This window comes from Lycorma delicatula, chromosome 4 (genome assembly GCF_047948215.1).
Source record: "Lycorma delicatula isolate Av1 chromosome 4, ASM4794821v1, whole genome shotgun sequence".
In the NCBI taxonomy this organism is placed as follows: domain Eukaryota; kingdom Metazoa; phylum Arthropoda; class Insecta; order Hemiptera; family Fulgoridae; genus Lycorma; species Lycorma delicatula.
This window is the reverse complement of record NC_134458.1, coordinates 38,158,169-38,181,604: the sequence shown is the minus strand read 5'-3', so window position 1 is coordinate 38,181,604 and position 23,436 is coordinate 38,158,169. Positions and strand designations below refer to the sequence as shown.

General features: G+C 29.9%; 1 protein-coding gene across 1 annotated transcript in view; it reads right to left on the bottom strand.

Annotated features, from left to right (window-relative positions):
- LOC142322832 (alpha-tocopherol transfer protein-like) overlaps nucleotides 1-23,436 on the bottom strand; it is a 65,043-nt gene that overhangs the window by 2,389 nt on the left and 39,218 nt on the right. Inside the window, exons 3-6 of the mRNA XM_075361905.1 lie at nucleotides 21,575-21,734; nucleotides 11,815-11,972; nucleotides 6,581-6,675; nucleotides 1,958-2,068 (exon numbers count right to left, since the gene is read on the bottom strand). Of these exons, the coding sequence (XP_075218020.1) occupies nucleotides 1,958-2,068; nucleotides 6,581-6,675; nucleotides 11,815-11,972; nucleotides 21,575-21,734 (524 nt within the window). The remainder of the gene's footprint in view (nucleotides 1-1,957; nucleotides 2,069-6,580; nucleotides 6,676-11,814; nucleotides 11,973-21,574; nucleotides 21,735-23,436) is intronic.

The following is a 23,436-nucleotide window of genomic DNA, read 5'->3' as shown; positions in this document are numbered from 1 at the left end:
AAATATGCATTAAAAGGAACAAGATTTCAGTTGAAGCTGTGAAAGATAAAGCAGCATGCATCATGAAAGAGCTCACAGAAGACAGAAGACTTCCAGCACCGTTTCAAACAATGGAAAATTCGCATGGAGTGTTGTTGGGATAGAGGAGGGATGTATATTGAAGAAGATAATAAGTAAATATGTATAAATTTAAAATAAAATATTTTACAGCATTAATCTCGTTCTTCAATACCCACACCTTATACAATATAAAAAAAAACAATAATGAAATTTTGTTTTTGTATTCTTTTTATTATTTTCAGTGTGGTTAATAAGAAAAAAATTATGAAATTTTTCCTGAAACTTATAACTTTCTAATTTACGTTTTTGGTAATTCAATTTTATTCAAATTGTTTCACTTTATAGATACTTTGGACCCTCGTAAAGTATGTAGAATAAAATATTTTTTTAACTATTCCTAAAATAAGAATATATATCTAAACAATGAAAATTAAAAATCTCAAATACACCCAAAAAACATAACACAAACAAAAAAAAATGAAAGAATAACCAAGGATGTTCTCTAGTTGATTAATACCCTTACTCTTTCTTATTCTTAATACCCTTCTGTTGTAATTGTTTTATCATTAACAGCATTCAAATCATTTAAAATTTATAATTATAAACTGAATAACAATAAATTTATACAGTAAAACAGTTTAAGATCCTACAAAATCTTATAAATATTTGATTCACACTGCTGATACAGTAAAGAGGGTTCAGGCAGGGTTTAAACCTCTCCCAGAAAAAAACAAAATAAATTGTTAGACAAAACCAAAATATCATAGCATACATTTCCCTTTACAAACAATGAGTTAAAATTTCGTTTTAAATTCAATGAATTAATTTTACGTGAATTTTTTCCACTTTCTTCTGATTTTTAAGTAGTACAATAGACTATTGGCTTTCACTGACAATGAAATCTGACTAGTTTGCAGTTAACCATCCACAGAAAATCGCATCAAGCAGTATCTAACTTGATAATTTATAGAAATTAGATTATCAAATATGATTTTGATCATCATTACCTACAATTAGTTCACAAGTCCATTACAGCCAAAACACTACTGCTTAAAACTATACTGATGTTATAAAACCATCATGTTGCAAGAGATGTATAATGTTGTGCATAAGGAAGTTTACAAATGTTTCTTTACAAAGATGTAACCCTACATGCCAGAAGGTCCTAACAAATATTTTTATATATTATTTGTGTTTCTGGGTGTAAACTCTTGTTTCTTAGAAGAAAAGGTACTACTATTTTTTGCTAGAAACAGTAGTGATAATACGAGCTGATAAATATTATCATAAGAATTGAAAGCATATGATAAGCAATTCAAGTAAGAGCTTGGAATTCTTATACTGAATTAACATAATTTAAAATGTGAAATCAGATTAACAAAACTATATTATTTACATCTTATATGGCTTCTAGGCTTTAGTGCCTGGTTACTTTGGATTCCTTGGAAACTCAAGGGTATGAAATACAGCCATTATTTAATAAACTGGTAAAGAAAAATCATCAATGTTATACAATGTTCAGTATATTTTATAACAAACAGTATCATTACAAAATATTTGATAACAAACAGTATCACTAAAAGTTATTATCACTTATTAGTGGCCAGTGACCACAACATTTGATTATACTAAAAGAAATTCCTGTTTTAGTTAAATATAACTAAACTTTATGCTTGTAGTTATAAACAGTGATGTTAGATATTATATGTGGTGGTTAATTTAATATTTATTTGTTAAATACTTTCTTCGCTGTTCAACTAATTGTCATTAAGTTTTTACTGAGATAGTACACATTGTCCGATGTTGAAAAATAATAATTAAAAATAGAAAAATACCAATAAATTTACAAATGGAAAAATTATATAACAATAAAAAATAAATGTATGGTAATACCTACCCTATTTCGCATTTTTTCCTTCATGAACATTTTGAACATATTAACTATTTTATCAACATACGTTGGGCAATTTATCATGTGAATTTCTTTTAATCGCTGGGGATAACCTTCCTGAAGAAAAAAAGGCACTTGAAAGAATATTATGGTGAAATAAGTATCATAGTTTATACATATATGTACATCAATCAGAAACAACATATTTACAGCTAAAATATTTGTGTGTGTGTGCATGTGCACACACATGCATGCATGCATATACAATACATAACCTTCTTTTTATATTTCAATAATATAACCTTTGTTTGTCAACTGGGTATCATGTAAATTTTTATAGAACTAATCTTAGAAACTAATGAACTAATCTAACTTTTCTGTGATGATATGCTGTATAACACAGCTCATAAAATTAACGAATGTCATCAGTCTTTCAGGTATCTCCTTGATACCCAAAAGGAGAAACTACCACTAATGTGGTTTGTGTAACTTGGTCAACCACAACATAAAAGTGTAAAACAAAGTCATAGAAATTAAAAAAAAAAAAAAACTAGTAAAATTATGGCTACTAACAGTTTTAACACAAACTTCTTAAGGTTTTTTTTTTGTCTTCAGTCATTTGACTGGTTTGATGCAGCTCTCCAAGATTCCCTATCTAGTGCTAGTCGTTTCATTTCAGTATACCCTCTACATCCTACATCCCTAACAATTTGTTTTACATATTCCAAACGTGGCCTGCCTACACAATTTTTCCCTTCTACCTGTCCTTCCAAAATTAAAGCGACTATTCCAGGATGCCTTAGTATGTGGCCTATAAGTCTGTCTCTTCTTTTAACTATATTTTTCCAAATGCTTCTTTCTTCATCTATTTGTCGCAATACCTCTTCATTTGTCACTTATCCACCCATCTGATATTTTCCTGACATTTAAATTAATTTTTGATGTAAACAAATTATATTTCTTACTGAAGGCTTGTTTCGCTTGTGCTATATCGCTCCTGCTTAGTCCATCTTTAGCAATTCTACTTCCCAAATAACAAAATTCTTCTACCTCCATAATCTTTTCTCCTCCTATTTTCACATTCAGTGGTCCATCTTTGTTATTTCTACTGCATTTCATTACTTTTGTTTTGTTCTTGTTTATTTTCATGCGATAGTTCTTGCATAGGACTTCATCTATGCCGTTCATTGTTTCTTCTAAATCCTTTTTACTCTCGGCTAGAATTACTATATCATCAGCAAATCGTAACATCTTTATCTTTTCACCTTGTACTGTTACTCCGAATCTAAATTGTTCTTTAACATCAGTAACTGCTAGTTCCATGTAAAGATTAAAAAGTAACGGAGATAGGGAACATCCTTGTCGGACTCCCTTTCTTATTACGGCTTCTTTCTTATGTTCTTCAATTATTACTGTTGCTGTTTGGTTCCTGTACATGTTAGCAACTGTTCTTCTATCTCTGTATTTGAACCCTAATTTTTTTAAAATGCTGAACATTTTATTCCAGTCTACGTTATCGAATGCCTTTTCTAGGTCTATAAACGCCAAGTATGTCGGTTTGTTTTTCTTTAATTTTCCTTCTACTATTAATCTGAGGCCTAAAATTGCTTCCCTTGTCCCTATACTTTTCCTGAAACCAAATTGGTCTTCTCCTAACACTTCTTCCACTCTCCTCTCAATTCTTCTGTATAGAATTCTAGTTAAGATTTTTGATGCATGACTAGTTAAACTAATTGTTCTGTATTCTTCACATTTATCTGCCCCTGCTTTCTTTGGTATCATGACTATAACACTTTTTTTGAAGTCTGACGGAAATTCCCCTTTTTCATAAATATTACACACCAGTTTGTATAATCTATCAATCGCTTCCTTACCTGCACTGCGCAGTAATTCTACAGGTATTCCGTCTATTCCAGGAGCCTTTCTGTCATTTAAATCTTTTAATGCTCTCTTAAATTCAGATCTCAGTATTGTTTCTCCCATTTCATCCTCCTCACCTTCCTCTTCTTTCTCTATAACATTTTTTTTTTTCTAATTCATTTCCTCCGTATAACTCTTCAATATATTCCACCCATCTATCGACTTTACCTTTCGTATTATATATTGGTGTACCATCTTTGTTTAACACATTATTAGATTTTAATTTATGTACCCCAAAATTTTCCTTAACTTTCCTGTATGCCCCGTCTATTTTACCAATGTTCATTTCTCTTTCCACTTCTGAACACTTTTCTTTAATCCACTCTTCTTTCGCCAGTTTGCACTTCCTGTTTATAGCATTTCTTAATTGCCGATAGTTCCTTTTACTTTCTTCATCACTAGCATTCTTATATTTTCTACGCTCATCCATCAGCCGCAATATATCTTCTGAAACCCAAGGTTTTCTACCAGTTCTCTTTATTCTGCCTAAGTTTGCTTCTGCTGATTTAAGAATTTCGTTTTTAACATTCTCCCATTCTTCTTCTACATTTTCTACCTTATCTCTTTTACTCAGACCTCTTGTGATGTCCTCCTCAAAAATCTTCTTTACCTCCTCTTCCTCAAGCTTCTCTAAATTCTACCGATTCATCTGACACCTTTTCTTCAGGTTTATAAACCCCAATCTACATTTCATTATCACCAAATTATGGTCGCTATCAATGTCTGCTCCAGGGTAAGTTTTGCAGTCAACGAGTTGATTTCTAAATCTTTGCTTAACCATGATATAATCTATCTGATACCTTGCAGTATCGCCTGGCTTTTTCCAAGTGTATATTCTTCTATTATGATTTTTAAATTGGGTGTTGGTAATTACTAAATTATACTTCGTGCAGAACTCTATAAGTCGGTCCCCTCTTTCATTCCTTTTGTCCAGCCCGTATTCACCCACTATATTTCCTTCCTTGCCTTTTCCAATGCTTGCATTCCAATCTCCAACTATTATTAAATTTTCATTTCCTTTTACGTGTTTAATTGCTTCATCAATCTCTTCGTATACACACTCTACCTCATCATCATCATGGGCGTTTGTAGGCATATAGACGTTAACAATCGTTGTCGGTTTAGGTTTTGATTTTATCCTTATTACAATGATTCTATCGCTATGCGTTTTGAAATACTCTACTCTCTTCCCTATCTTCTTGTTCATTATGAAACCTACTCCTGCCTGCCCATTATTTGAAGCTGAGTTAATTATTCTAAAACCACCTGACCAAAAGTCGCCTTCCTCTTCCCACCGAACCTCACTAATTCCTACTACATCCACATTTATCCTATCCATTTCCCTTTTTAAATTTTCTAGCCTACCAACCTTTTTTAAACTTCTAACATTCTACGCTCTGACTCGTAGAATGTTACTTTTCAATTTTCTGGTGACCCCTTCCTTAGTAGTCCCCACCCAGAGATCCGAACGGGGAACTATTTTACCTCCGAAATATTTTACCAAGGAAGGCGCCTCCGTTATTGTTGTGTGAAAATGCAGAGAGCCACATTTTCTTGGAAAAAAAAAACAGCTGTAGTTTTCCATTGCTTTCAGCTGCGCAGTACTCAGAGGACTGAGTGATGTTGATATGGCCGTTTAAGTCATTGTGACTCACGCCCCTAACAACTACTGAAAGAGCTGCTGCCCTCTTTCAGGAATCATTCCTTAGTCTGGCTCTCAACAGATACCTCTCCGATATGGTTGCACCTTAGGTCCAGCTACTCTGTATCCCTGAGCACTCAAGCCCCCTCACCAACGGCAAGGTCTCATGATTCATAGAGGAGGCTCCTTAAAGTATAGATCCTAAAGTATTAACACTAAAACACCACCATGTAACAAAAAAATATATTTTAAAATAATCTAATAATTTTTTTTTTAACATTATTAATCATAATTTCAAATAAAAATGATGATAAATACTGTGAAATTAAAATGGAAAAAAACAATATAAATTCATCTTATAATGTTAATAATATGAAAAAAATTTAAATAAAATGAAAGATAGTTTTAATAAATTTCTCTGGAGTCATCAGTCGGTAAGATGTTTGTCATTAATCTTTATCATGTGCTGATATTTTAACCTCAACATACTGGCTATATTTTACATCCTCAGTCATTTTTTTCATTCATTCGCGTCTACAGTTTTTACTTTCTACTGTGTATTAACAAATTAACCAAACCTTAATGAATGTCTTAATATAAGGCCCATCAACCGACTTCATCTATTTGGAAGATTCTGCTGTAAAGTTTTCTCTCCACTCCTTGTTCTAAGACCTTTTAATTTCAAATTTTATCAACCCACCTAATTTTCAGTTATTTTAAAATGCTTAACTTAATAAAAAAATTTTAATATAGCACTAAAATCAGGGGAGTGAAATTAAAACTTCACAAAACAAAAATATACCGGTTCACAGCAAATCCATAAAAATTAGGTTGTACAGAATCTATAACTAGAATAATTTAGAATTATGTATAATTTTTTTTTTTAATTTTATATACATTATTCTGTTGGTGATGATGACCTTTCATGGTTTTCTTGTAGTTTTCTTTAAATTTACATTAAGTATTTCTAAAGGATACTGTAACTGGTTTCATTCTTTATTAGAGGATATGCCATGGGTAATTCCATGTTAGAAATTAAATTTAAATAAAAATAATTATAAAATTACCTCTGTACAGTGAATAATTTTTTTCAATGATGGATTTGCAAGTTTTGCCACATGTTGTAATGTCAAATTGGCAACATCAAATACGAACACATCTCCTGCAACATAATGTTTAATTTCAATTAGCTTATATTTTTAAATAAAGCAACATAAAATGAATACTAGTACCAGCAGTTTAGTTATAATAGATATGTTTGAAATGTACTACTTAAAATTATTATTTCATTTCTTCCTTCAAGAGAAAATATTTAAACGATTTCAGTTCTCATTAAATTCACCACACCAGTTCATTTCAATTCACTGCAAATATTTCAACCCTTTTTAAGATAAACGTTTGCTGTACATAATACAGAGTTATCATAAAAGAATGGTGCGGTTTTGAACATAGTTTAAATTAAAACAGAATTACTTAAAGTTTATGTTTTTTATTTTTCAAATTTGTCGTCTCAAACTTTTTTTACATAATTAATAAATTTCAATATGTGCGCTCTTAGTCGCTCGACAAAAGTCTAAACGATACTACACTTCTCTTCAAACATTGGTTAACATTTCTTCGTTAATGGTTGTCATTGCTTCATTAATCCTGTTCTTTAAGTGGTTTAGTTCGCGAATTTTTTGTGTAGAAACAACGCTTTTGATGTATCCCCACAAGAAAAAGTCGCAAGGTGTCAGGTCTCGACTCCTTGGAGGCGAAAGTATGGGTCCTTGCCGGCCTATCCATCGATGTCCAAATTTTTCGTTCAAAGCGTCTGTGACCAATGCATTGAAGTGCGGGGGAGCACTTCTTGTTGGAAATGAAGTTGATGAATGTTTTCGAGTTCATCCAGCTGAGGAAAGCAATAATTGGTTAACATGTCAAGATACACAACTCCATTAATTGTTTTTTCAGCGAAGAAGAAAGGCCCTATTACACGATTTTTCATCACACCACACCAAACTTTAACTTTAGGCGAATCGCGTTGTTTCTCAATAATTGCGTGTGGGTTTTAGGGCCCCATATTCGTGAATTGTGTCTGTTAACACATCCATTCACATAGAATGTAGCTTCGTCTGTAAAAATTATTTCATCTAAAAATGATTCGTTTTCACTTATTCACTCCAACATTTCAACAGCGAAATTGTAACGTTTTACACAATCATCGGGTTTCAATTCCTGCAGCATCTGGATTTTATAAGTGTAATTTCAGTTTTTTATGTAAAACTTTGTGAACTGTTGATTTTGGAATACCTAATTCGACGTTCAACAGGAGATGGACTTGCCAGGATTTCTAATTGCCGATTGTATAATTAGTTCAACCGTTTCGTCTGGTACACTTGGTCTGCCGGTTGATTTCTGTTGTTAACCGATCCAGTTTCTTCGAATTGTTTGAACCAACGTGTTATGTTATTTTTGTGTGGTGGATCTCTTCCGAATTCACGTCGGAACGCACGTTGAACTAAAATTACAGATTTTAATTCAGATATCAATAAAGCACACTTTGCTTTGTCTTTATCCGAGAACATAGTAACTCACTAAACTCACCGCAACAACAATACAAGAACTGACCTTGTGGTTACAGCTGCTGATAAACAAACTTTTAGGTTGGAGGCTTTCAGGGAGACCAATATAACATCTAGAAATTTCCCTACAATCTTCCTATGAATTACTGAAACCGCACCGTTCTTTTATGATAACTTTGTATTTTGGAGTGGTATTTTCAGTACTCCACATATTTTTTTTACATATTCTCCTGAATGCAGTTAATGGATAAATAACAAATTTTTTTTATTAAACAGTTTCCGCGATAACAATAACTTGCCAGTTCAACCTAGTTTAATTACTTTAATTTTTAGAAAGATATAAAATAATTATTTAATTTTTCTTTAATATAATACTGAAAAAATAAAACAAGTTTACTAATATGTATGTATGTTAAGTGGCAACTGTGATGGCAGTAAGCAACCTGAAGAATAACAACCACCCATGTCGTGCTTACTAAGAAATATGAAACATAAGATGATTTCCTGTTGTTTTCTTCAACGTGACAAGAATATAAATGCACATTAGCATGCCAAATTGAGTGACATGGAAGGGATTTTCAGCCCTAAAAGTGACATCATTCTGTTCATCCAAGGGAGTGACTGTATCAAGTATAATGAATGAATATCATTACTCTCAGAGAAAGCAATTCTGACTGAATTTTTTTGCACCTCAGATGCTTTGCATGCAACAAAAAAATTAGAAAGACTGGCTGTAAAGTAACAAATTCACATATCACTTTCTGTTTTGAAACCAGAGTATTATATACACTGCTTCAATTCAGTAAGGAGAATCATCACACATACATATGTATACATATATATTTTTAAGTAAATATACAAAAAATCAAGTAAAATAAACTAATAATTCAATACAAACTTTTTTTAATTTTTTATCATGTCTAGCAGAAATCTGTTTTTAATTATTTTTTAAATGTGAAAGTTTAACTCTAGCATCAGTTTAAACAAAGCTATCTTAAAACACATAAAAATCTTATGACCTACTGGTTATATTCCAATTATTTAAATGATTTGCAGTGCTTGATATTTGATGTGTAACCAACAGGTTGAACAATTTTAAAGAATTTTTAATTTATTTTAAAATAAAAACAATAAATTTGTTTAAACTGATGATTATACAGAAATTAATATTTTATATAATTAATGATAAGAAATGGATTTTTACAAGGTTCCAAATAAAAAATCTTCTCAAGAAAAAAAGTCCATATTAATACAAGGAAATAAAATTCACAGTTTGGTCTTCTTGGACTATAACTTGATGACTACTGTCTACTTCATAATGGGTAATGTAATACTCATTGAGCTAATATGTGTGTATTCAGTCAACATTAGTGTGTATGCCATTAACTTTTACAAAGTAAAACTCATGCACAAATATTTATAAATCTGGAATATTAATTAATATGTTAATGATATAATAAATGAGAAAAAGATTGTCCCTTTAATAAATGAAAAAAATTAAATTTTGATTTAAAATTGTTTAATATTTAAGAAATTATTTTAATGTTATTTATTTAGAATAATACTTTGTTAAATTTTAAATGAAACGAATAAAAAATAAATATTGAATTTATGTTGCTTTCGATATAAATAAAATGATTTATTATAACAGATTTTTGTGTATTTTATCTGACCTTCATTCCTTCAAATTCTAATTGTCTGGGTAACAGCACATAATCTTCAGTATCACCCACTGCTTCATCATTAGATTCAGCATTCATCAGTCAGTCAATTTCAATACCCATGGCACATTCTTTACTCCAAAAATCACTTTCAATTTATACAAACAATTCTCTTTTTTTGCAATCAAGTATTTTCAGTTTAGTAAGGAAGGAACAAGATGTGTAATAAAACGTAATTTAGACTTAAAAATGGATTTTTTTTAAAGGAAATATTAATTTTTTTTAGCTGCTTGTGAATTTCCGGCTGTCATAGTTGGAATTTTTTCCACTTCAACACAATGGGCATTAACAAACATTAGTATGCCCACTGGTGGTAAATTTTGCTGTAACCCATTTTTCAAAGTTCTGATGATTTATATTTTCATGATAGTCATCTATTTTTGGTTTGGTGGTCAAGCAAGGCATATGAAACAAAATTATTTTTTCCGCCTGCATGAGTTATTCTCGCCTTTAGAAATTATGGGTTCCCTCACTGCTTCTGTTTTCCAATGACTTTTTGGTTGAATGTGAAGTTAAAATGGTACTTTCAATTTTCTGTTACTGATAATCATTACAAACTTAAATTCTAGATTTTTTAATACAGTCTTGTTATATAACTTGCTTCTTTTTGCCAAACTAGATCAAGTTTAAGTTTATTTCATAATTTTTTTAAAGTTGACTGTGTTTTCTCAAAAGTGAAAATTCTGTATAATTCTACTAAGAACTAATGTTTTTCTCTTTTGCAACTTTTAACTGGAGTACTGAAACTTGACTGCCCTGTTATCTGAAAATTTGTCTTCAGTTTCCTTCTTTATGGATGTTAATGTACTGATGGATACATCGCTATCTTTATTACAATAAAGCTGGACTTGCTGCAAAAAAAATGGAAATTGTCATTTAATTTTTATTTTTATTGCTCATTCCTTCTTTGCCCATCAATTTTAGCTCACTCCTGATAATTTCTTTGCTTTTTCCACCAAGTTTTTATTTTTACTTTACTTTTAATCACACTGCATTCATAGTAGACAAAAAATGAATAGCAAACTTACGATCTGCTATCAATTAACAGAATTGTGGGTCAACTGGTATCTAGTTTGTTGTAAATAGTAAAAAATTAAATTGTTTATTTATTAGTGATTCTATTCATATAGGTGTGTTTTAAAAAGTTGGTAAATGTCTAATGTATAGAACAGTATAAGTGATTAATATAAAAATGGTAAGGCTATGAAAAATATGCAGGTATCATTATAACAATTACTTTGTAAACAATGTTTCTAAAAATCATCATGCAAATTTTAACACAATCTATTTCATGCATACTTATTATTATCATAATAAGTATATATATTATTATTATCACATGCTATTCATCATTTACTTAAAAAATATAAGTAAACAATCATTAATATGAGATCTTGACTTTTTTACTTAAAACTAAACTGGAGAAAGAGATATTACATCATGATAACAAAAACATAATTCTTTTTCTTTTTTCAACTTTATGTTTTCATTTGTTCCCCCCTCCAGTAGTTTGTTTGATTTACAGCTAATGCATATCTTATTTCTATTATCATTTAAAAGTCAGAGAAAATATGATGGTTAGTAAATGTTACTTACATAAATTATGGCAATTATATATCAGGATAAATGAACTGGTTAGCTCATACGCGAATAAATTAATCCTATGATAATCTGGAAATTTCATGGTTATCCGGTGCAACATTATTTTGTAAAATCTATCATTCTGTAAAAATCACTTAATTATGTTCGTTGAAATAAAATGTATTAAATGAAATAAAAACTTTGCTATAATACTGGCTTAACACTGAAAAATACATATTTTTATTTTTTTTTAAATTTGATATGTAATTACTTTGAGGATCTGAAAAAGTAATCTATAATACTAAAAGATGTGGAACAAGGATGTGCTACAAGGTAGTTTATTACCTCTGGTTTTTTAAAAATATAAATGTATAGAAAACTTATTAAATAAGACACTATAACAATACAAACATAATTACTAAAAATAAAATATACCTGAAATAGTAACTTCTTCTAAGAGACGAATATCTCCAATCATGCAAAGATATTTATAAACATCGCAAGGTTCAAAGTCACTGACCGGTGATTCTGAGAATTTATGCACTGTCACACGATAGCCATCAGGAGTCAGTCGAGGCAAAGGAAATGCATTACTGTAAATCATTAAATACAGTTTAATTCATAAAAATGCTAAAAATATTAACTGATAATATGTAAAAACTAATTGTAACACCTTAACAGCAATTAAATAATATAATAATTTATTTAAAGTGAAATGGTGTAAAATATGATTTAAAAAAAAACTGGCTGCAAATATTTATTTTAAAAATATAATTAGAAAATTAAAATAAAGTTAGTATTTCTTAAGTCAGCACAAAAGAATAACCATTTTTTTAAAATTTAATTCATCTGAAGTAGGCTCTATTTATTTTTACACAACTGCCCAAAAAAGAGTGTAATGTTTTTAGGGTGTATGTATGTATGTATGTATGTATGTATGTATGTTTGTTCCACTGCAGTAGCTCAATGGCCGAACCGATTTTGATGTATGACCCTGCGTTGGAATCCTTATGTTACATAGGCTATATAAATATGTATGTTTAATTGTTACTACAAGGCCAAAATAAATACATATATATATATATATATATATATATATATATATATATATATATATATATATATATAATTCTAAATAGATTCTAATAGTATATTCAGTATCAATTTATTTGTATTGAAAATAGATGTGTTTTAAGATCTGCTATAATACTGAATGAATGAATTACGGTAGTAAAATCTATTAATTTATTTTATAATTATTATTACTGTTATTTATTTTTTATAAACATTTAAGAAAAAAATTTTACGATTTTTTGATGAGCAATATGTTCAATCATGTAAGCATGATTTTCTTCTTGCTCTTATTTGTTGGTGTTGCTTCTTCTTACTTATTGTTTATAAACATTTAAGAAAAAAAAATCATATGATTTTTTTGACAGGCAGTATGTTCGATCATGTAAGCATGTTTTTTATTGCTAAATATTTACTAATAATTCCATTATTTTATTTTATTAATAAAACTAATTAAATAAATAATAATAAGTAAACAAAAATACAAATAATATAATCTATGCTTAGAAATTAAATTAAATTAAATAATCTGTAAATTAATTGACATCGGACTGCTTCTAGTGGGAGAGTCGTGGAGGGAGCCGTGTGCAGCTGCCTGGCGCACCACCATTGGTCCTCTCAGCACCAAACTTTATTCCTTAAGATTAACTAATAATCTCTTTCTTTTATTAATAAGATTAATAAATAATAATAAATAAATAAAAATATAAAAAAAACAATTGTTTCATGATAATAAAGTGAAATACATATGTAAGGTATATTGGGAATAAACTGGATTATCAGCTTACATATATTTTATTCTAATCAAAAGAAAACAACTTCAGTTAAACAACAGGTTTAAATATTTTATACCTTTTTTTCAATAAAATTTATAAAGCTTAATGATTATGTGGAATCATCTAGCTGTTAACTTCTTGGACAATGGTGAAGATGTTAGACGGTTAAAGTGACAACATGTGTTAGACATACAAACTGTATAGCGATAATCAGCTTCTATTTTTGAGTTGTGCATAATCAATTTATGTACAACCAATCAAAAGAGACTATAAATGAACTGGTTAGCACACACAATGAATAAATTAGTCCTATGATAATCTGGAAATTTCATGGTTATCTGGTCAACTTTATTTAGTAAAATTTATCATCTTGTAAAAATCACAACTAAAACCCAGTAAATAATAATCATTTTCTGGTTGTTATAGAAAAAGCTGAATACAGTATTTACAACATACTAAAAATAGGATGTTTTTTTAAGATTATTTCATTTTATTTCTATACATTATATTATGGTTGATAAATACTTTATTAAAACTTTATCAGGAACATACTAATTACATAATTACTAGTTTTTTTTTTATAAAGCATAAAACTTACAAATGGTAAATTCATAAAAACAAGTGCTTTTTCATTAAACTTCAATTTTAAATTAAAATGACGTTTTAAACATAATTTAAAAAAATGTTCAGCGTATAAAGGTATATTTAAAATTTTTACCAAATTGTATTGTCAGTAAACAAGTAATTCTGAGTAAAAGAATTAACTATTTTATGTAGATTTCATATATGAAATCATATGTTCTTATGTTATGTTGTATGGGTTTTTGTTTTGAAATCCAATAGATACTGGATTTCAAAATGAATGTCATATTGGTACATACATGCATTCAAACATAGTGAATAAAAAATCTGCTATTCAAAACAACTCAAGAATAGTAGGTTTTACCCCTTCCAACTGATTAGATTTGTGGAATGCTGCTGCAAACTGGAAGAATTTAATGTTTGATATATGTATAAATATATGTTACTACATTTCTTAATAAATAGATAAATATATATTTATTTATAACAGCTAACCAAATTGTTTTTATACAGTTATACAGAAAATTCAGCCAGCTAAAGTACCCATAAACAATTCTCTGTCTAGAAGACTTGAGTTTGTATCAGAAATATAGCTTATAGTCAAAAAATTATTTTGAAAATAACAAAAATGAAACAATCACCAAATTACAAAAGTCAACATTTTTAACTAACAAGCAACTAAAGAAAATATGTTAAGAAATGAATTGAACAGTTACTAACAAATGAATTGGTGATTTGAGAAAAGGCAAGAGTAAAATATATGCACATTTTTCAGAAGAGAAAAAAGTCTTAAAAAATGTTCAGTTGTGCAAATTTATGGTAAATGGATATATATTTGGGTTCATAAGTCTAGGAGTAACTTAGTACGTACACCAAATGGTGAAAAATTAAAATACAGTACCGAAAATCTTATAATTTTCTGATTTTAGAAAAAATGTCTTTCTGACAACAGAAAAATAGATTCCCTTTCTCAAATAGTGATTATTGTGGAGGCATTCACAAAGGAAAATTAATGTAAACCCAATTTTATCAGATGAATATTAATGTATTTTAACCAGTAAGCTTACATAAAATATATTTTACTTTTTTTTAAATTGACATTCATTGCACTTCTCAAACTTCTATATCTTCATCAAATTCAGCTGTTTTCTTTTCACTTTTCTTGTGAGTAGGTCATTGCAAGAGTATTTCATAGAATGGCATGTGTTCAGAAGGAATGTATGGAATTAACTTCCTTTTATCTAAATAATTTTTCTTGCATAATTAACAGTTTTCTGGAATAATAAGTGAGTCCAGGTAGTGGAGTTTTCCAGATACATTTTTGTTAAATTAAATGTATCAATACCATCGATGTAGTTTTGTGTCAGTATTCTTGGAGAGGTAATTGAATAGGAAAACATTAAATAACAACCAGGAGCAAAATAGATTTTATTTTCACTTCCGTAGAAAATTATCTAAGATTTCATTTGAAATACATATTTTTTCCTATAATAGTTTGGCCACTAACCCTTCAAATCTAAAGTATCTTTATTTTCATCTTTTTTAAGAACAAAATTTAATCTGCATTACAAACAATGGATGTTATTTCTCTTGGAAAATATATTCTGTAACATAATTTAAATTTATTTTTGATTACCCCAAAATCCCAGTTCATGGCAGATAAGAACACTCATGAAATGGGAAATAGTGAAATATTTTCTTAAACCTCTCATTTTGTGTCAGATCTAGAAACATTTTTATGGTAGCATGATTATGTTTTTGACTACCACAGCTGGTGCTAAAAACACGAAGTTCAATGATCTGTATGGATGTCTCTGCAGAAATGTAATCATACACAAATGAGCACACTTCATTAGGTAATTTATATGCTATGCCTTCATAGTACAAGTAAAATTTTGACATATTCATTTAAAAATTTTTATACCAAAAATGTTCATACTCAATGGGTGGAAATAGAAAATATTTTGAATTGGGATATTAGGTAAAAATATTACCCGCATGAAATCAAAAGCTACAACTGCTACATGTTTATTTTCTTTATTGCTGAATTGTTACATCTTGTAACTCTTTGTAAAATCTTTTACTTCATGATTTGTGTACAAAAGTTCTACGGCTGCTGCCCATTTGACATTCTTGACCAAGTGTAGGCTTTTGATTTTGACATTAAGTGTCTTTACATACTACACTTATCAATTTGACGTCCCCAAAATGTAATGAATTTTGCTTAAAAATCCTATTGTAAAATTCATACTTAACACCTATATCAGGATACTTAATTTTGAACAACCTGTACATACTCTTCATATTTAATTCTGCATCTAAGTTTTGAGTATTTTTTCCATAATAATGCACTTATGTTTTTGGAAAAGAATTTACCTGATTCCTTATATTTGCATGAACCTCAGCAGCTATAGCATTGCATTTTACGTTATGGCCATGTCTGTCAATAGGTGTTTGGTTTTTTTAATGACAATGATGAAAGACGTCTAATGAGCTTTTGAAAAACACAATATAAACTCAGAAAAGCGTTTTTTACAAATACTTTGCGTTTTTCCATTTCCATTTATAAAATACGGGAAATTTACTGACCTGGAATTTGGATTTTCATTTCATGACAGCCTCTGTTTTATGCGTGAAATTTCTAACAAAACTTGCAAGTAAATTATCCTGTCCATCTTTACTTGGAATAGACAAAAGTATGTTGATATACTCTGCTTTTCCTCTTGCGATAAAGTCTCCACACACTGCTGGAAACATGTACAACATTCTCCTAATTCAAGGCCAGAAATGTGTTTTCCTTGACTATTGTACACAGAGTTTCTTGTAATTATTTTTTCTATTAAATACATAATTTTGTTCATTTTTCTCACCTTTTTTCCTTTTAACAGGACTGTTATTGCTTCCATATCCACAGATTACAAGAAAAAGTTAAATATTCACTTCTTATGTTAATATAATTGAATGTTGCAGAGTTACTAAACTGCACACACAGTAATATAGATGAACTAGTTTGAATAATTAAAATTACTAATTATTAAAATAAAATGTAGTAAAACGCAGCGAAACTTACAATCTCACTTCAGTAAAACATAACCTTTATAACTGTTTATTCTTAGTGCAAAATAGGAGGAAAAGTGATATCCATCAGCTGATACAGTGATAACTTACTTTAGTTTTTTACTTAACTTATTTTAGTTGAGAATAGAAAAAAGGCATGAGTGGTACGACTGATGCCTTTTCACAAACAAAATTGCATTATTGTCATATCTTAGAAACAATCGCATTGGCTCATGTCTCTCTCTCTCTTTTTTTTCCTATTTAGCCTCCGGTAACTACCGTTTAGATAATTCTTCAGAGGATGAATGAGGATGATACGTATGAGTGTAAATGAAGTGTAGTCTTGTACATTCTCAGTTCGACCATTCCCGAGATGTGTGGTTAATTGAAACCCAACCACCAAAGAACACCGGTATCCACGATCTAGTATTCAAATCCGTGTAAAAATAACTGGCTTTACTAGGACTTGAACGCACCCCAGTTCTTAAAGCAATGTTAATTACCAAAGTAAATTGTAAGAAATCCTGCCAAGAATTTCATTCTTAATTGACATCAATACCAAATATACTTAAGCAAATTTGTTGTTCAAAAAAATATAAGACTACATAAATTCTTTATTTTCACGTGTTCATATCTTCTTTTTTTTTCATTACTAGGTACAAACTACAATGAAATGTATGTTTTTTTGAATACACATACTATTACCTAAAAATTAGTAAATGTCCTGTTTTGAGGAAAAAATAAATGGTCACGTTACTCATGCCATTTCTTACACAACATGTACATACTTATATAATGTCGATCAGCAACAGAACCTTATTTTTCGAATGTTACTGACTGATGCCATTTCTCAAATCACCAATTCAAATATGAAAAATTACTAATAGTAAATAATATGAACTAAACAATATTTTGTAAAACCAGTTGAAATTTTAAAAATAATGGACAGAAACTATTGACATTCAACAATAATGTAACCCTGTGAAGATATAAGCACTTTGTTGAACGATGTAGAAGCTTAACTTAAGTGGTTTACCAATTTTATGAATAATACTTAATTTATTATTATTAAAAAAATCTACTTAGTTCTATGAACAGCAAATTTTTATTTTTAGATGAATTTTGTAGATAAAAAAACAGCCAAAAAAGAAATACCAAAATAAATACTTGACCAGTTATTAAAAAAAGGAAACAACAAGAAAAATAATTGAACAGCTTGTGAAGTTTTGTGAAAATGAGGCCCTGTCAAAACATAAATTTGTGAGCAGTTGTTACAACTATCTAGCTTTAAATTTTGCAATAAATTACATAAATATTTAACAATTATAACAAAATAACAATAATAACCAAAACCTAACTAAATATACTGGCAGTTAACAAGTTTTAAATCTTAAATCATCTCAAAAAAAGATAAGATAATAAAGTAACTCTGAAAACAAATCCTTTTAATAAACCTTATTCTTTATAACAAGAAAACATTAAATTTTAAGATTAAAATAGTACTAAAAATTTGAAGTAGAGTAATATACTAAAAAAAAAAAAAATTGAAACAATTTTTACAAAATAATAAAGAATTATTAATTAATAAAAAATGCTTTAATAATTAAGTTTTTTAACAAATGAATATCTGAATTTCCATGTATCCTTGTAATAAAGATTCTGATTTTTCCAGTTTTCTGCATTTGAGAATTTTTTAAATTCAAGTAAGGATAAGTCTTTTATTCAATATGTTTACAAGTAAATTCAGACAGAACCAGATATCTAACCCAAAATGCACACATCTTCAACTCTAACAGTAAGAAATGAATGTTGTATTGTGCTACTTGAGAATATATATTTATTTGAGTACGTTAATTCTGTTCTTACCTTTAAAAATTAGTTTGTGAGGGTAAAATCCTGATCACTATAAATGCAGTCTTCAAACTTGATCAATTTGGGGTAGTGTCAATTTTTGGCCACATAATAATTGGATCTTCCATTTCTGCTATAGTTTATTATCAATTTGTAGCTAAAATTTTAGCAAGATCTAGGTTTTTCATGTCTCTTAATTGAGCAAGTTTATCATAAAGTCTTTCAACGTTTTTCCACTTCATAAATAAATAAATAATTTTTTTTAGTTAATTCATTTGCAAGTAATTTTGGATACCAGTTTGAAGGTACATCTTATTTGGTGTTTTACAGTGTATATAAAAATTAGTGATAAGCTAGTTTTGAGGCGCGTAGAAACCTGCAGCAGAAATCTATCGCAGATGATCCCTAAGAACCAATAAAGTTGTACTTGTCTTAAATATCTTCTGCCATCTGACCGTTCAACAAAATTAGATAGTCATAAAAAAAAAGGAAAAAATGTTTTCACGTTAGTATTTAACTTTAGAATTTCTATTGAGTATTTCGGAGTGATAAATATTAAAATTAATATCCTCTAGGGTAACCTGTTTATCACTGACTCTTCCATTAAAATCATCCAATATCAAGAAATTTGGCAAATCACACTTTTAATACTAGATCTTACAATATTTTTAAATTTTGACCCCAGTAGTTACAGATATATATACTGGAGAGAATCCAAATTCAATTCTTTGATATCGTTATCGGTAATTCTAAAAAATCTAAATATTCTATCATATTTTTTCTTTTTTGATTCCATAAGTACTGCCCCTCCACTTACCCGTCCGAACAAAAAGGACTTGGAGCAAGATACAAAATTATTTAATTCCAGTTTTGAAATGTATTTTTTAATTAAAACACCTTCTTCACCGTTTCTTCTATGAAAATTTCAAACAATAAAAACCTTTCGTCTTAAACTGAGCAGTATATAAACACTACAGTTTAAAATATAATCACTAAAAATAAAAGAAAATATTCACTAAAATTAAAAGAGATTGTAATAATGCATCTTTTGTTTTATCATCAATTCTTTTACTTTTCCGAACATCTTTTTCTTTCTCTGATTGAATTTTCTGTGCAAGTTCATCGAAGAGATTATCACGGAAATTATAGTAATGGCAGAATATTCCATCTAATTACGACTCCGTTTTTTCTGAGATTTACAATATGGCTTGATTTCTGTAAATAAATTATTTTTTCAAACAAGGCTTTTCAGTTGACGTTCGTTCGTTTGTGATAATCTGTGTAGACTTTTACTGCCCTTAACTTTTACATAATTTCTCAAAATTCTCTTTAAATTAGATACAAGAAAAAAATTAAGACAGGTCGAATCTCATTCAATTCATCAAATTATTTTTTAATAAAACTAATTTCAATAATATTTAAGACGACTCCCATAACCTTAAAAAATAAATAATTATTTTCTTTAACTTCCCACTACCTTCGTTCCCATTCGCAGTAACAACATAACATACTAAATAGTCCTCCCTCTTCATTGAATCAATTTTATTTTGTTTTGATAAACTGAAAGTTTTTCATTTTTCCTACCCTTTTTTCATTTATCCTTTTGTTTTCTTCCTAGAGTAAAGACGAAATATAATGCAGCGATGTCCTGCTTAATTATTTGTAGCGTATTCGCATTGATTTCCTCTTTTAATTTTTTCAATAATATTGATAACTGTTTGAGAATCATCGACTTTTTGCACACGATAATGAAAGTTTAATCGGGATTTAAAGTAAATTAGATAATTTAGTGACAAAAATAGTTGTTAAATATTAGCATGATTAGAGAGTGAAATCTCGAAAATAATAAATAGATTATATATTTTATAATGTTATAAATACGTTAAATAATTAGTTTATCACGAAAAAGCAGTTGCGTGGTTGAAGTAAAATCCACAAACGCTAAAAGTAAAAATTCCAATTTCTTGGACACCAAGGTAATAGGTACAACCACACTATTATGCCCACACACACACACACACACACACACACACACACACACACACACACACACACACACACACACACACACACACACACACACATACACACACACACACACACACACACACACACACACACACACACACACACACACACACACACACACACACACACACACACACACACACACACACACACACACACACACACACACACACACACACACACACACACACACACACACACACACAATCAATTTCAGTATTAAACCTCTCTAAAAAGTGAAAATATGCAATTCTCAATATTGATTTTTGCTTTCGCTTTTAAAAAGCGAAAACTTTCGGGAATAAAAACTTCTTAAAAAAAAAAAAAAACAGCAACTGATAGTGTAAAGTTAAAAAACTACTTTATTGAGTGGACGACAGATGTTAACTGAGGAGCCAATTATTCAAAGTTCTGTAAAAATATTGTGAAATATAATTTGTTCTGGAAGTCTAAATTAGTTTAAAATTTAGGCCATCAGAATTACACCATTACTAGTCATCTGTGTTAGCAACCAGTTTCACTTCATTATAATAAAACATAACATAACATCATATCTTATCTACTTTATCAAAATAAAAATCTTTTGAATTTGACCGCTTTTTAAAAGGTTATATGAGAGAAAGTAGTAAAAAACAAACAAAAATCGTTTAACTTAAAAAAGAAAAATTTGAATTTATTTTAGTTGAATAATATTAATTGAAAAAGGGGGGAAATTGACTCTTTGTATATAAAATTTTTTATCATCCATTTCATTATTATAAAATATATTTTGCTGTGATCAGCACGTATGTTGTGATAAAAAAAATAAAAAATAAAAAGCGTGTACGTACAAAGCTTTCATGGTAGTCCGTATCTCATCACTAAAGGGATTTCGTTGACTGAAGAATTCTGGCAGTGTTGCTCTAAGAGTAAAATATGTGTCCAACTTTCTCTTGGTTCTTTCTAAGTCGTGCTTACAACCTCGTAAGAACGAACGTACAGTTCTTTCATCTAAGGAAAATAAACATAATTTCATGAATCCATTTTGTACTTAAGACATTAAATATCTTAAAATAAATAACAACAACAATAATAATAATAAAAATAATAATAATAATAATAATAATAATAATAATAATAATAATAATAATAATAATAATAATAATAATAATAATAATAATAATAATAATAATAATAATAATAATAATAATAATAATAATAATGCCCTGAGGTAGGTAATCCCCACGTCCGGGGCGGCAACAGCTGTACTTATGTACAACACATATAGCTGGCTAATGGGGCTCCGAGTAAATTCCTCGGATAAGTTACTCTTTTTGACCTGTTTCCATCTTCAGGTCACCAGAGGGATTGGATTTTTCGGCCACCTGCAGGATATGAACAATTAAACGATTAGGAAGTGGACACATACTATATTTAGAGCTGGCGATGTGGCGGCCAGGGTCAGTGTTATTGTAGGTGTAACGGAGACCCTTCTGTTGTCCACATGCCCCCTGCGATGGCCCCCTGTGCTGGTGGTCCTGTCAAGGAAATTCGGAAGACTTTTAACAGATTGCACGTCGAAACTATCAACGACAGTCAAAGCCAAAAAGTCCAGGCATTGAAGAAGATCGGTGAATTTGCGATATCTGTGCAACCGCATAGCACCCTTAACACATCCAGAGGAGTTGTTTGCCGCGATCTTCTAAATTGTACAGAGGAAGAAATAGTATAGGAAATGTCTAATCAGGGAGTGATTCAGTGTCATAGGCTAACTATGAGAAGAAATGGTGAAGTTCTTCCTTCGGCCTCGCATGTATTGACTTTCAATAGGCCTAACCTTCCTGAAAAGGTACGAGCTGGCCTCGGCTTGATGTACGTGCTTTCATTCCACAGCCTATGAGATGTTTTAAGTGGCAACGATTCGGACTCACTGGAGCTAGATGTGAAGCGCAGGAAATTTGCATATGTGGAATGAAGATACTTGAGGGGGATCCATATAAAGACCCTCCAATCTGTATTAATTCTAAAGAGCACCAAAATTGCCTATTAAGGAACTGCCCAGTATATAAAACGGAAACGGCCATTCAGGAAGTTAAAACGCTTCAAAAAGTTAGTTATCCTGAAATGAAGAAAATTGTTAGTCAACGAACACCTCGACCATCGACCACTTATGCAGAAGCAGCTGCTGCCCCTTCCTCATCAAAAATTAACGTGGAGCAGTTGCTTAATAAGATGGCACCAAGTCTTGCAGCAATGGTAGAAAAAATCATTGATGCAAAGATTGAGTCGACTCATCGATCAGAACCAATTAAACATGCGAAGACTCATTCCCAGACTGACGTCGTTGATATAAGAAACGTACCGACCCAGCATAAAAAACTGGCTATCATAACGCCACCAACTGACGTAATAGTTAAAAATCTTGATTTATCTGGCAAAGATAAAAAGATTACTCCGTCGTCTAGTCATAAGGCTAAAGAAATTGTGCCAAGAGTACAGGAAAAGTCTGGGTATAACGAAATGGATGTGCAAGTCATTATTGAGAAATCACCAGACACAGACAATAATAAAACTGTATACATAGAGCCTCCAAAAGCTCAGAGAACAGCTTTGGTGAGAGCGTCTATATCAGCTGGGCCGGCTGATATGTGCTAGGGCCTAGCACAGCCTTAGAGATTGAATCCAGTTCATCAGCAGCCGAAAATGCATCGCT